The sequence below is a fragment of the Gastrolobium bilobum genome, unplaced genomic scaffold (genome assembly GCF_033153095.1).
Source record: "Gastrolobium bilobum isolate Gb01-03AN ecotype WA unplaced genomic scaffold, APGP_CSIRO_Gbil_v1 utg33886, whole genome shotgun sequence".
Lineage (NCBI taxonomy): Eukaryota > Viridiplantae > Streptophyta > Magnoliopsida > Fabales > Fabaceae > Gastrolobium > Gastrolobium bilobum.
The window spans coordinates 335,811-351,327 of NW_026898003.1; the positions used below are offsets into that span (position 1 = coordinate 335,811).

The following is a 15,517-nucleotide window of genomic DNA, read 5'->3' on the forward strand; positions in this document are numbered from 1 at the left end:
GCTATATTAATGATTTTATATATCTCAACACGCCCCTTCACACGAGAGTCCACTAGGCTTGAAGGGTGGACAATGCACAGGCCCACCTACATGTGCGAACAAAGAAATTCCACTGGAAAGAAAGTGGAGGGCGGTGAGGATCGAATCTGGGACACGAGGCTCTGATACCATGTAAAGAGCCTTGAGGTCACCACTCCAAAAGCTAGCTCAAAGGGTGGGAGTGCCCAAGGCCTTATAAACCTCACATTAGTTGCCCATACAACCAATGTGGGACTATATTTCTCAACACGCCCCCTCTCACGAGAGCCTACTGGGCTTGAAGGGTGGACAACATACAAGCCCACCTACATGTGGAAATTCCACTACAAAGAAAGTGGGAGGCGGTGAGATTTCGAACGCTCTGATACCATGTTAAAGAACCTTGGGATACACCACCCCAAAAGCTAGCTCAAAAGGTGGGAGTGCTCAAGGCCTTATAAAGGCCACATTAGTTGCCCACACAATCAGTGTGGGACTATATATCTCAACACGTCCCCTCACACAAGAGCCCATTGGGCTTGAAGAGTGGACAATGCAACAGGCCCAACCTACCTGTGCTAAGAAACTCCACAAGAGAAAGTGGGGGACGGCGAGACTCTGATACCATGTTAAGAACCTTGAGGTCACCACCCCAAAAGCTAGCTCAAAGGGTGGGAGTGCCCAAGGCCTTATAAACTCCACATTAGTTGCTCTTCAACCAATGTGAGACTATATATCTCAACACGCCCCCTCACGCAAAAGCCCTCTTGGCTTGAAGCGTGGATTATGCAACAGGCCCAATCTTTGGTTTACCTTTTGTGCTTCCACTTTAAAGTAGGGGGCGGTGAGGATCGAACCTCAGGCTCTGATACCATTTAAAGAACTTTGGGATATACCACCCCAAAAGCTAGCTCAAAGGGTGGGAGTGCTCAAGGCCTTATAAAGGCCACATTAGTTGCCCAAACAATCAATGTGGGACTATATATCTCAACACTTACAATGTTTCTGTTCTCTATTGGTTATTCACAGCAGACCATTCTTTTCTCCTCCGTAAATCTGACATATCCTTTACTGCCTACTAATTTTCGTGGATGACATTGTTCTTACTAATACCGATAACAATAAGATTCATTGTGTTAAGCAGCTTTTGGATAAAGAATTAAAAATAAAAGACTTAGGACCACTGTGTCTTTTTTTATGGGCTAGGAAGTATCAAGATCAAAGGATGGTTTCATCTTAAATCAACACAAGTATTCTTTGGAGATGATCTCAGACGTTGGTTTACTTGCAGCTAAACCATGTACGGTGTAACACCTCGTATATATCCAGTTTGTTATCATATCATCGTATTAAGCCATGCTTAATTTAAAAATGCGGAATATCTTTTTCTTTTCAATTATGACGTCATTATCATTTACCAAGTTGATTTACTTAATTCATTTCATAAAACATCGCCTATATGAAAATTGCAAAAGACAGCTAACTGAAATACCTCATAACATAAATAACATAAGTGTGTACCTAATCACGGAACTACCACACGTAGACCGGACAATCCTGATAGTTTATACAACTCAAGCTAAAAGTACTAACATCAATGTGGCATGGACAAACCTCATGCTCACCAAATAAGGCAACAAAGCCCACAAAAGAGTCTCAACTCAAATATCAATATAAAGACAGAAAATATAAACAGCATCCAATATCCAGTCATGTCAGCATACATCATATATAATCAGCTAAGCTCCGGCCTCCTGCCGCCAGAGGTCTCAACCCCCGCATTACCTGAACCTGAAATATGCGCCCCAAACGTGGGGTGAGATCTCTAGAAAGAAATCTCAGTAAGACAAGGGGTCCTCAAGGATCTTCCACCCCAAGCTCACTTACACGAGCAATATAAGTTCAAAAGCATTTAACAGTATAAGTTCCAAAACTATGCAGTGCAACAGATATTCATGCCATGTGTGTTTTAACTATTCTACTGGCCATAGAAATGCAGGACGTACGTCTACAACCCCACAATAAGTACAAGGAACATCGCTTGCACCTCACCCACAACTTCACCCTCTTGTTTGTACCACATACTCAGGCTTATCGTATAGGTGGAACACCACATGAATATCATAAAGGCACTCGCATATAACAGCTCAACGGCATTTCACAAATCAATATATCATGAAAACAACATCATGCATATAACCATACCCCCATGGGACATGGTGGAACCAACAATGGCTAAACCGAGGACACGAAAGCTTACCTTGCAAGCTAACTATCCACTGCAAGGAGTCCAACCAATCTCAAAGCCCAAACACAGCAGAATCACAATCTGTTTTGGACAATTAACATATCAATATTCAACTCTACAAGCATACATTATAAGGACAACACATTTTCTTTACATTTCATGTCTTTAGGCTTCTCACAAAGCCACAAGCCCTTAATCACTTGATTCTGACTTAGTTCAATTATTACAGAGGTTCAACTTAACCAATCTAGGGTTCACAAACCCCAAACATCATTCTGTATGAACAGTGCAGCTACTGTTCTTCGAAAACCCAGAATATCTGGATATATGTCGGGGGCATATCTGGATATCAATATCCGGATATCTCTCTTCGAATATCCGGATATCATTATCCGGATATTCATATCCCCATATGCGGATATTAATATCTGGATCTCGATATCCGGATATTTCACAACAGAATGAAGTTTTGCATTTCGCGAGATATCCTTCCCAAAGGTGGTTCATTTCATGCATACAGAAGCTCAAACATGCGATTTAAGGTGTGTTTAACATTACCCAACCTTAAGTTATGAACTTTAATCCATTACATGCATCAAGGTTCCATTTTTAACCATCAAAACTCATGATCAAGGTTATGGTGCTTACCCAAAAGCCTCAAAACAGAGTCACAAGTGGTCTTGGAGCTCCCAAGTCAGTCTACAATTTCCGACTTCAATGGAGTACGAAAATGGCACACAAGACTTGGTTTTTCTTCACAAAGGTTGACACTTGGAGCTTCCACTACCAAGATAAAGGCTCCAACACCCCAACCCAAGAACTCAGCCACAAAACCCACAATAAACAGAACCCAAACTCAGAAAAATGACTTCTCTCCACACTCCCAAGACACAAGCACACTCGCACTAGTGTAGTTGATGAAGATGGTAGAAGGAAATGGCTTCAAAGCTCACAAAATGAAGCAAGTAGGCAATGGAACAGTGTTTAGAGCAACTGGTCAGCCTCCATTCACATAGGAAATAACAAGGTGCCTAGGGTTTTGGGCCCAAAAGTCATATATATAGCCACTTAAGAATTAAACACACAGTATTATCATTAATTTCTACGCTTAGTATTTTAATCTCAAACTTAGAATTCTGAACCTACTCATTTTTTTAAGATTTATCATTTTTTTTTCGCAGCACCCTTCTGGTACGCGCTCTTCCATAGCCAGTATCAGTTCTGGCACCAGTTCTCATTATTTTAACTTGAAACTTGTTTTACAAGTCCTATATATTATTCTAGTGACATATACAAGCTTTTTATAATTTTTCGGGATACTTCATCGGTACACAATTACACCGAGTAGCAGAACCGGTATCCGTACTTTTTGTCCGAAAAGCGACTTTCAGCATTCTCAATCACTTTTTATATTTATTTAAGCCTCATAATAATTATTAGGGTCAATTATGGAATTATTTTCTAATTTCTCATAATTAATTAATTAACTTCCTTAATTAACGGTGCGGGTCCTTACATACGGCTTCTATGGATTCTTCCACTAGGTTATAAAAACAAGAAAGAGCTCCATATTTAGACTTTGCAGAGTACAAACACTTAGTTGGTTGTTTGTTGTATCTCACAACTATGTGACTTGATCTTTCCTTTCCGTACAACAACTTAGCCAATTCATGGCTTAACCAATGGATACTCATTATAAAGCTACAACAAGGGTTTTAAAGTACATAAAAGGATCTCCTTCAAAAGGCTTTTTTTCCAACAACAACACGCTTACTCCATCAGGATTTGCAAATGTAAACTGGGCTAGCTGCCCAAATTTTAAACGACCAATCACCGATTTTGGTATCTTTTTCGATGATGCTTTAGTTTCTGGAAATCCAAGAAACAGCACATTGTATCATGATCCTTTTCCGAGTCTGAATATTGTGCATTAGTTGCAATTTCTTGTGAGTTATAATGGATATCATATCTTTTTACATATCCCATCTTGCAACCTATTTCATTTTTTTGCGATAACTGATCAACCATTTATTTGGCTCACAACCCAGCCTTTCATGAATGCAACAAACACATTGAAATTGATTGTCATGTATTAAGGGAAAAGGGTTAATTCTAGACTTATTCATATGTTTCCAATCAGGTGTGCTTCACAACTTGTTGACCTACTTACAAAAACTTTCACTCCCTTTGCTTCCTTGTTGTCCAAGTTGGGGTGAAAAGATATTCACCTCCAACTTGAGGGGCTATTACAAATATAATATCACATGTTTATTTTAAGATACCTGATGCAGTTATGAGAATGTACACATAGTCTCTTCAGATAGTTAGTTAGCAAGTTTGTTATCTTAACTTTGTTATTTCCCATTTCTGTAAACTGATACATATATCAATATTTGATGTAACTTTCACATTCATTCAATATTGTTCCGGGATTACCTTAGATCCTACTTCGACCAGAGGAACGACTTTGATCTTCCCACTTAATCGGACCGCGATGGCCAGGGGTTAAACTCGGCAGCCCGGGACACAGAACTGTACCCATAACCCAGCCCTCCAGAACAACACGATCACACTCTTGGTATCTACTCTAAGACTACTCCACACCACCATAACTGCTCATAGAGGCTGTATATATACTGCTATAGTACTCCTGGAGAGTCAGAACAGTCCACATTGCTCACCGTTGCAATCTTGTGCTATAGAGCTATCACCATCCCCTACACACACACACACACCCCTCTTTGTTGTGTACCCATGGGACTTTGGTTAGTGGTGTCGGACCATCATTATCAGTTATTTCTTCCACTTGCTCTGTAGATACAATCACTAGCCTTTACGCTAGACATTCGTGTTTACTTCTAACAAATACAATGAGCTTTCATTTACATTTCAAGAATCATTGTGCACATACACACTTCCATTAGCTTATTGCTTCTTGTTTATTGTAAGCCTATATATTCTATACACATATACATATATATATATAGGTAAAATTATTTCTGCAGCCGCTTTACGTACAACAACGACAAGTGTATGGTTATGATTCCCCACATTTACTGCTTTCATCCTTTGTATGGTTATGATTCCTCGCATTTAATGTTTTCAAGTATATATACGGTAAGTATTTGATTGCTGTACAGCAGCTGCAGAAATATAAATGAAATATAAATCTTATATATATATATATATATATATATATATATATATATATATAGGGATATAGGGATATGATTCTTTGACACCGATGTCAAATTTTGAAATTTGACACCAAATCCTAACCGTTGATTTCTGCCAATCCTAACCCTAATTCCAATAAATGATAATCAACAGTTAGGATTTGGTGTCAAATTTCAAAATTTGACACTGGTGTCAAAAGATCCTGACCCATATATATATGAGAATATTATATTCACAAATTTTTTATTTACAAACTACACTATCTCTGACCGGTAATACACTCTTAAGTAGAGTATTACCGTTCGGAAAAAAAATTAAAATAATGTAATTAATTAAAATAATTACGCATTTAATGCTGTTTTGTTAAAAATTACACATTTGTTGCACAATGAGACGCCCTCTTTGGGCGTCACATGTGACGCCCCAGCGGGGCGTCTCTCTCCTAGAGAAGACGCCCCGCTGGGGCGTCTCATGTGCAACCTATATATACCCCACTTTCCTTTTTTCACTCCTTACTCATTTACCTCTCTAACCTCTCTCCAACCTCTCTCTAACCGCGGTTCGTAGCGAAGCTCTGCCAACGTAGGTAAGGTCATAATACCTCATATGTATACATTTAAATTACAGTGCTAGTTAGTAATACATGTTAGGATTGATTGTATATTAGAGACTTGGAACATTAGGATAGTCACTTAGAAATTTAGTGTCATGCTATGAATGTTGTAATGATATAGTAATATTATTATTACGTAGTAATTATTATTACCGATTTTTAATTATGTATTCGGGTTTAGCATATTAATTAGTGATTTATAAATAGTGTTAGAGACTTTGTAAATTTCGTATGTATGATGTTATTAATGCGGGAGTGCATAACTTTGTAGTTAGTTGAGGATAATGGCTGAGTCATCATCTTCTTCGGGATCTGATTCGGATGTAGAGCCCACCGATCCCAGCATGTGGATCATACCTGGGCCCTACAGGTGGGAGGTCCTTCGTCAGAGGACGCAGAAAGGTCATATTTCACAGCGAGTGTGGAATACTGAGCATGTAAGAAAGATTAAGACTAGGCGTGGGAAGCCACAAGGGGGCCCCACCTACCGGTGCTATTCCACAGGTTGTGGAAGAGTACCTCAGACAGGCGGGTTTCATACATGTTGCCAGGATGCAACATATCCAGGTATGTTATTTATGTCGTTTTGTATTTTGTAATTATTTAATAAAATTTGTTAACACGTGATAACTGCGTAATTTATCACACATAGATACATTTTTAATTAGTGCTCTGGTCAAGAGGTGGAGACCAGAGACACATACCTTTCATATGACCCAAGGTGAGATGACGATCACCTTACAAGATGTGGCAGGCATCTTGGACTTGCCGACTGACGGTACTGTCGTCATCGGATCGACCTCTGAGGATTGGCAAGCTGCTTGTGCTGCTGTTTTTGGACATGTTCCAGAGGCCGGTGAGTTCCATCATTCCGGCGACCTCCGCATCTCATTCTTGGATCGACATTATACCCGGTGGACTGATCATGAGGGGAATCATGTTGCCGAGATCTACTTCACAAAAGCCCACATTGCCCGGATGTTGGGGACTTGGTTGCTGGCGGACAAGTCTGGAGGTAGCAATTTTGGTTGCCGGCTTGTCCCGTTGCTAGGTGGAGGATATGAGGACATTGGCCGATTCAGCTGGGGATCTGCAGTTTTGACACACTTGTTCAGGAATTTGTGTGAAGTGACAGATGCCCGTCGAAGCGACATGGGTGGTTGCCATATTCTCCTTCAAATTTGGGCATGGATACGATTCCCACCCATTGCTCCACCCCTTCCTCCTCATCCAGAGCCGGGCACACATTATGGATGCCGATATGATTTATTTACTTCATTTGATTTCGATAATGTATATACTAACTGTATACTTCTTGACTTTGGACGATTATGTATGGTTGATAATGTTTCTGATTGACAGGTTTAATGCTGTACAAAAGTTTAAACCTCATGAGGTCACCCATTATCGGGCAACATTGGACACACTCTGTAGAGATGAGGTTTGGTGTTAGATACTTACGGTGTTGTTATTTTTCTATGGGTTTAATTTTTTTTTGTAACTCTATATATTGTTTCACATTTTGTTTGTAGGTGGTGTGGCAGCCATATATAGAATATGAGTGGCTTGACGTGACTCCAGAGCAGCAGTATCTGTGGCTTGCTCCCACACCTATTATCTACTTCCACACAGTGGAGGCATGTCAACCGGATAGGTGCATGCGACAGTTCGGTCTTAATCAACCCATCCCGAAAAAATTTAGAAAATTGAGAGGAATACATGATCATACTAATTCAGGTATTAAATCAGTTATTTATTCACGCAGTATACAAATGGGAACAATTACCTTCTTGTGGAATACCAAACGGAGCAGACGCAACGTCATTCAACTGCGGCATTTGCGCAACGACTGGTTGATGGAATATTGGGATTTTAGACGCACCCATCTCACGAGATTCATCTCCTTCTGAAGCACTAGCATCCTCCGCCAGAAGATGTTCTTCCATTGCCATATTTTCATCGTCATCTTCGTCGTGCATTTCCCAAGTCGGATCATTTTCATCTCCCTCAGAAAAGTTACCAACTAGAGACGCATGAGCGGCAGGAGAAGCTGGAAGACGGGGATAATTTAAATAAACTGACCTCACCGGTATGGGAGCATTCTCCGTTGCGACGATGTCGACATACAACTCTAGAAAATCTGTCCTTGACTGGTTGCAAAATTCTTCCATTGTCATCTCCAAGTCTTCATCGTCAAGCACTTTCAAACTAATGTATTTATCACTTTGCCACACCCTTGTCGTGATCTCAGTGATACATTGGTTGTCTTGAAGACTTAACTTCTGCCGAATTCTCTGATGCAGTTCGCCAATGGTTGTGTTGCGTTGGATACGTGTCGGCCTTTTTTCACCTTCGAATATGACACCTCGTCGACCTTCTACCTTCCTACCATTGTAATATAACACAACACGAACAGAATCAGGATTTGAGCTCATTTTTAAATAGAATTACAACTAAAATTCAAATACTAAATTAAAGATAAAGGAATGTTGGTGGAGAAGAGAGATATGAAGAGTGAGAGAAGATGTGTGAATTGAATGGAGGGGGTAAGGAAATATATAGAGCACACATGTGACGCCAGTTTTGGGCGTCACATGTGACGCCCCATTGGGGCGTCTTATCCATGGGAGAGACGCCCAAAACTGGCGTCACATTGTGCAGTAGATGTGTAATTTTTTACAAAACAGCATTAAATGCGTAATTATTTAATTTAAATACATTATTTTAATTTTTTTGCCATTACCGTTCAAACATAATGTAATTTGTAAGTTTGTAAAAAAAAAATTGTAAACGGATCCTTCTCCATATTTATATATATATATATATATATATATATATATATATATTCTATTTTTAATATTTAAATAAATAAATAAATATAAATATAAAATTTATTAGTAATACTTTTAAAAAAATTTCCCTAAAATTTATATAAATCCGAATACATTAATAGTCATCTTCTTCGTAACCTTTTTGAGTTGTCCACCAACTCGGAGAGGAACAACTTCTTTGTTTATCCTCTTCAATTTTATTTTATTTTAAAAAGTAGAAAAAGAGAAAAGTGACTAACAAAGCGTTGGCTTATTCAACCCTTACAAAATATTTTTTTCAAATACAATTAAAAGGCTTTGAAAGCATCAAAAGCAACAACATGTAACATGGTGCCAAAAAACAAATATTGAGCAAGCAACGAATTTATTATTATTTTAAAAAATAAAAAATACTAGCCTTATTTACACACACACACATACACAAACACAGACTCACTTACTCCTTCACTTGTATTTATTTTCCATTTCTATCATTTTGTATTTTTTTCTCTCTCATTTGTTCCTTTTCCTTTTTCCTTCACATGCATCTGCTATCTCTACGATCCCTTCCCATGGTCTCCTCCGTGCACCCTCACCGCGCTTTCTAGAACCTTCTCGAACCCAACCAACCCAATCGCTTAGATCTCAATTGGGTTTCATGGAAATGGCTTCCAGCCCCCGCACCGTTGAAGAGATCTTCAAAGATTACAGTGCTCGAAGAGTTGCTATCGTTCGTGCTTTATCTCAAGGTATTGTTATTATTTCCACTCTCTCTTTTCGGATTTCACAGACCCATTTGGAAAATTTTCTAATTTTACTCGCTTTTCTTCTCTCAGATGTTGATGAATTCTATGGACTCTGTGATCCAGGTAATGGGTAATCGCGGATCTGAATTTTTATTATTTTTTACTTTACGTAAAAAAAAATATTTCTTTTTTTCTTTTTTTTATTTCCCAATTATGTTTTGTTGTTTCTGTGTGATTTGTGTATGTTTGTGAGAGTTGTGCAAGTTGACTTTCTTTTTTTCGGAGAATTTGAGGTAAATAATGGAGAAAAAAGTCAAAGTTCAGCTTGTCCCATGTGTTTTTTTAAAAAAAAAAATGATTTTCACACACTAAATAATATATTTATTTATTTATCTATTTATTTATTAATATTAGATACACACTCCTTTTAAGCTATAACTCAGTTATTAGTTGTCAAAATGTATGAATTGATTAACAAACTAATGATCTGTTATTTAACAAGCTGGTAATGGTTTTTTAGTTTGTTAATCAATCTACATACAAAAAAATGGCTCTCATTAATTGATCTACATACTCTAACCAATAATTGAGTCATTGCTACCCGTGTGAAAGTAGTGTGATTTATTGTGCAAATAACATAGCTGTTTTTTGTGTATAGGTCAAGAAAAAAACGTTAAACTTGACTAGGATTGGGTTTGTTCTTCTGAGATACATCCAGTTTCTGTATTTTGATTTGAACATGATATTTGACAGACATGTAACTGGTTGAATTAGATTCATGCTGGAAATGATATCCTAGTTTTTATGATTTTTATAATAATAATTATTAATCTCTGAATTGTTGCATTGAGTTCTAAGTTTATCTCGTGTGTATGTTTTAAGATAAGGAGAACTTGTGCCTCTATGGACATCCAAATGAAACATGGGAAGTGACTCTGCCAGCAGAAGAAGTTCCCCCGGAGCTTCCAGAGCCGGCTCTTGGAATCAATTTTGCAAGGGATGGCATGAACCGCAGGGACTGGCTTTCTCTGGTTGCTGTGCATAGTGATTCGTGGTTGCTTTCTGTGGCCTTTTATCTTGGAGCTCGTCTTAACCGCAATGAAAGGTACTATCTAGCTTTGGTTGGGATGTAAGCATGTGGTGATAATTTTAGTTAGTTGTGGCTCTCTATCTTTAATGCTTAAGCACCATGTGAAATGTTGAAAACTGGGCCTTGTAATTGTACTTGTTAAAGGGATAATGGCTTTTTCTAATTGGCAATGACTGTAATTTCTGTGGTCTGTTGTGATTCTGGATAAGTTTATTCATGCATTCATTTGATGGGCAGTAAAAGGTGTCTTAAGGAAATTTTATCTTCCCAGCAACATCAGCAGAGGTTCCCTTCTCATCAAAAAAATTAACAATTGAAAAAAACTAAATCATAAACTTGAGGTTTATTTATGACAAGGGTAGCCATGGTGCTGTGGTGCCATGGTGACTGGTCCATGCCCATTGCCCAATAGCTTGTGTGGAAGCTGACTCTGTAATCTTAGCTTTAATTTTTTACCGAGCATTATGTCGAATCAATTCTTAAGTGCTCTATTCCCATTCTTACTTTTTCCCCTCCTTACTATTATGTGAGCAAAGGGGATTTTAGGCCCCAAAGATACTTGAGTGTAACATATTTTACTATTGAGTTCAATTTATCATTTGGATTGTTGAATAAGTAGTTTTTCCTTTAGGGGGCGTTTGGTTTGGGAGAAATTTTTATGAATCATAGGCAAATGTGATTAGTGGGGAAATGGGTGGAAAGTGAGTTTGGTGGGAAAATGTAAAAATAGTTGTTTGGTTGAAAAATATTTTAGTAAGAAAATTAGGTAACTTTTGTAAAGTCTACATTTGGCTGATGATAAAATATAGATGGGGAACTCAGTGCACAGTTACGAAAATAACCTTCTTTTATTGAATTAAACAATGTGGGCATCGTACCCTTTTGTAAACAATGAGGGTGGGCTGGTCTTTTGTTAGTCTGAACAGTGACCAAATAAGGCTGCTTTTCCAGAATACCACTCGGCCATGGGGCAACTTTCGCTGGCTAAATGGTGTTGGAAGTCTATGCTTTTTGGTTATCTACACAACTGATTTAGCTGGCATAGTAAGAAAAATAGTCCAACCAAACGTGAGCAAGTTAGATGCCTTGCTTTCATTTTCCCATCTTTCTCCAAGAATCCGTAAACCATACGCACCCTTATAGCTTTCCCATTCTCATGGGTTTCTTTGTTGTATCATTTTTCCTCAACATTTGCTCTGAAATGGGCATATGACTCTTTCTATTGATGGTTCAACTGATTCTTTATGGCAGGAAACGTTTATTTAGCTTGATCAATGATCTTCCTACCGTTTTTGAAGTTGTGACTGAGAGGAAGCCAATAAAGGATAAGCCCACTGCAGATAGTGGAAGCAAATCTCGGGGCAGCACCAAGGTTAGTGTTTTTTTTTTTTTTGTGTGCATTGTTTTTTTTTGTGTGTGTGTGTGTATCTGTGTGGTACTTCTTCCCCAGACACTCATGAAGTGAGTATTTGAACTGGGTCGGCCCTTTTGTATCTGTGTGGTACTTGTCTCTTTTTGCTGGATCATCAGAAATTCGTTGATTCGTACTCAAGGACTCGATTAGGTAATGCTTGTGCTTTCCGAAAGTCTGTAATGAGAGTAGAGATATCAATATCATTATATCTTTTGAAGTTATTATACTATTCTGTCTTTTTTCGGTGTTTATCTCCTAAACCAAACACAGAAAAAATTTAACCATTATCATAGAACTACAATAAAATGCCATTCACTTGTTTGTTTGTTGTAGTTTTCACGGTTAACTTGCAGAAGCAGCTGAGTACAGGCAAAAACCACACTAGGCCTTAGACTTTGTGGATCTTAATCTTGATGTGGTTATTGAGCTACATAATCTATCACACTGTTATACTTACTCTTCTACTTTTCTCTTTGCTTATGTATATGATCATGAAAATTGCAATCAGAGGGGGGTATAACTGGACTGCATGTTAGAAACTCTGATTATGATGTTTGTTTCATGTGATGTGATTGCACTACAAATACTATATGAATTATAGGTTTCATAGTGTTTGCTAAACCTTGCCATACTGCTATATGATGCATGGTCGTTCATTTATCTGCAGAGATCAAGTGATGGGCAAGTTAAAAGCAATCCAAAGTTCGTAGAAGAAGGTTTCGAGGAGGAGGAGGATGAGCATAGTGAAACCCTTTGTGGGAGCTGTGGGGGAAATTACAATGCAGATGAGTTTTGGATTGGCTGTGACATATGTGAGAGGTGGTTCCATGGGAAATGCGTGAAGATTACTCCTGCAAAGGCTGAGAGCATAAAGCAATACAAGTGCCCATCATGCAGCATGAAGCGTGCCAGGCCCTAAAGCCAAAGGCAATATGTCACTGAATAATAATACTGTGTCGTGGCTGACAAGATACCTTAATATTGTTACATCTCTTTTAGAAGATCTTGTAATGGGTATAGTATCTATGTCTAGTGGGTTATCTTTCAGAGATTAAGTTAATTTCTTCTACCAAGATGAATCCTAAATGTATGTTATATAATTTATAGAATAGAATACCATACATTCTAATTTGTCAATTAGTCCATATTTTGCTTGAACATGCGTGGTATATGGTTATTTTACCCTGTATCTGAATTCTGACATGAAATGTAGTTATCAATGAGAGTGTTTTTCTGTATGGTATGGTTTTCTTCAATGATCATGTCACGCATGACGTGAAACTTTGATTTTTTTTTTTTTAACGTGCTTTATATATATCTTCTTGTGTTGCATCATGTGTCCATGACTATCCATCATATAGATCATGGCTACTTCTTGTTTTGCTGTTTCTAGAATAAGGCTTAATTTAATATGTAAATGACATGTAAATGACAGGTTTTAGAGATTAGTCAAAGTGGATCTTAATTATCAATTTCGTAACACTCCGAAACTTGAAGGTAACACATCATTTCAATTATCTACCACCCTAAAACTTCATAGGGATCTAAACCCTATATTGTGTAGCAAATAATGATATAAAATGACCATAACACTGTTTTTTAATCTCGTGGCGTTGACTAATCCTATTTCCTATGCATCTTCGCCAAATGAATCTGTACCTTAAAAAAGATAGACGAATACAAAAGAAAGAGCTGAAAACAAAACAACGTATTTTCAAAAATAGGCATATTCTTGGTTTATTTTGAATATATACATATACTCAGCAGAATCTCACCCAGTCATGTCCATGTACCTTAGTGATCATCCCCACCTTGGTTCATTCTCTTTTTTTTCTTTTTTTTTGGATTACGGCCCATCACTGCCGCCCTTCAAGCTCACGCCCTTGGGAACCTTGAGAGGATGTAAATCGCGGGATGTACACGTCGAGTCAGGAATCGAACCCAGTGCTTTGGTGCATTTCTGCCACAAGACCCTAAGCTTCGACCCTTTCCACTACGTTTATGCCCCGGGGGCGACCTTGGTTCATTTTTATTTTTTTTGGATTACGGCCCATCACTGCTGCCCCTCAAGCAGGGAACCTTGGGAAGATGTAAATCGCGGGATGTAAATCGCGGGATGTGCACGTCGAGGCAGGAATCGAACCCGGTGCGTTGGTGCATTTCTGCCACAAGACCCTAGGCTTCGACCCTTTCCACTACGCTTATGCCCCGGGGGCGACCTTGGTTCATTCTTCTTCTTCTTTTTGGATTACGGCCCATCACCGCCGCCACTCAAGCCCACGCTCTTGGGAACCTTGGGAAGATGTAAATCACGGGATGTGCACGTCGAGGCAGGAATTGAACCCGGTGCTTTAGTGCATTTCTGCCACAAGACCCTAGGCTTCGACCCTTTCCACTACGCTTATGCCCGGGGGCAAAAGACTTTAAGCCCCAACAATCTGTTTCTTAGGCATAGCTCACTTACCGTTACCAGTTATGCCACCGCTTAGAGTTTTTTTTTTTTTTCCGACCTTGGTTCATTCTTGAAATGAAGTCTTGGGGAGTAAAGTTAAAATAACTTGTCATACAAGTTGTAAGAGTTATTGGAATCATCATGCTTTTGCTTAGCTTGTCAGGTGAAACGCCAAAAGGTATTATTGAAAGAAATGATGGCTATGGGTGTCTCTGGATTAACTATTTATCAAGTCAAAAGACTTGTTTGGACGAGTTTTTTGAAAAATAATTTTTTATGACTTGTTTATTTTAGAATTTCTTTTATAAAATTTAAATTTGTTTAAATTTTGAAAAAATATATATCTTTTGAAAAAAAATAGTTAGCTTTGACTTTTGTTTTTTTGGAAGTTAAAATTTGTAGCTTTTACAAAAAGCAAGTTTTTGACTTTTTTGTGACTTCTTATTTTAAAGCAGACGTCTAAACAGTAATTTATAGTAAGAAGAATTTTTTTTAAAAAAAAAGCTTTGAAAAAAAAACTATTTATAAGTCAAAAGCCATTTGCAGGTTTCTAACTTCTCATAATCTATTTTGTACTTTTGAAAATCTAGCAAAACAAGGTTATATATCAACTATTAAGTTGAGTAGCCCGTAAGTGTTAGTGGCTGTGCTTAAAAGTGAATGTTTGAACCGAAGTTAAAAGTTCCATGTTTGAAAAAGTTCTCTTGAAAATAAACCTTTAGTTTTTACTTTACCCAAATGGATATTGAAAAGCAACGTATATATCTCCAAAAACAATTAAGTTGAATAAAAGAATACCCCACATATATCTAATCTAATCTATCATTTAATTCTCATATTAATGGGCATAAAAATTGTACAAAAAAGAAAAAATAAATGAGGGTCCAGGTCGTTCATAAAAATGGACCTATTCGTTTCGGTTAAGCCCAACATAGGATCAACCTTAGGC

General features: G+C 38.0%; 1 protein-coding gene across 2 annotated transcripts; it reads left to right on the forward strand.

The window, feature by feature from the left end:
- The first annotated feature begins 9,320 nt into the window (after positions 1-9,320).
- LOC133312106 (PHD finger protein ALFIN-LIKE 1-like) lies at positions 9,321-13,253 on the forward strand. 2 transcript variants are annotated; one of them, XM_061513257.1, is made up of 5 exons: positions 9,321-9,615; positions 9,703-9,735; positions 10,495-10,717; positions 11,954-12,074; positions 12,784-13,253. In XM_061513257.1, exons 1-5 carry the CDS (start codon positions 9,525-9,527, stop codon positions 13,033-13,035), a joined length of 720 nt encoding a protein of 239 aa, XP_061369241.1. In that variant the 5' UTR covers positions 9,321-9,524; the 3' UTR covers positions 13,036-13,253. The 2 variants fall into 2 exon arrangements, with proteins under 2 accessions (XP_061369241.1, XP_061369240.1); XM_061513256.1 differs by having other exon boundaries at positions 9,392-9,615; positions 11,954-12,080.
- Positions 13,254-15,517: the final 2,264 nt, after the last annotated feature.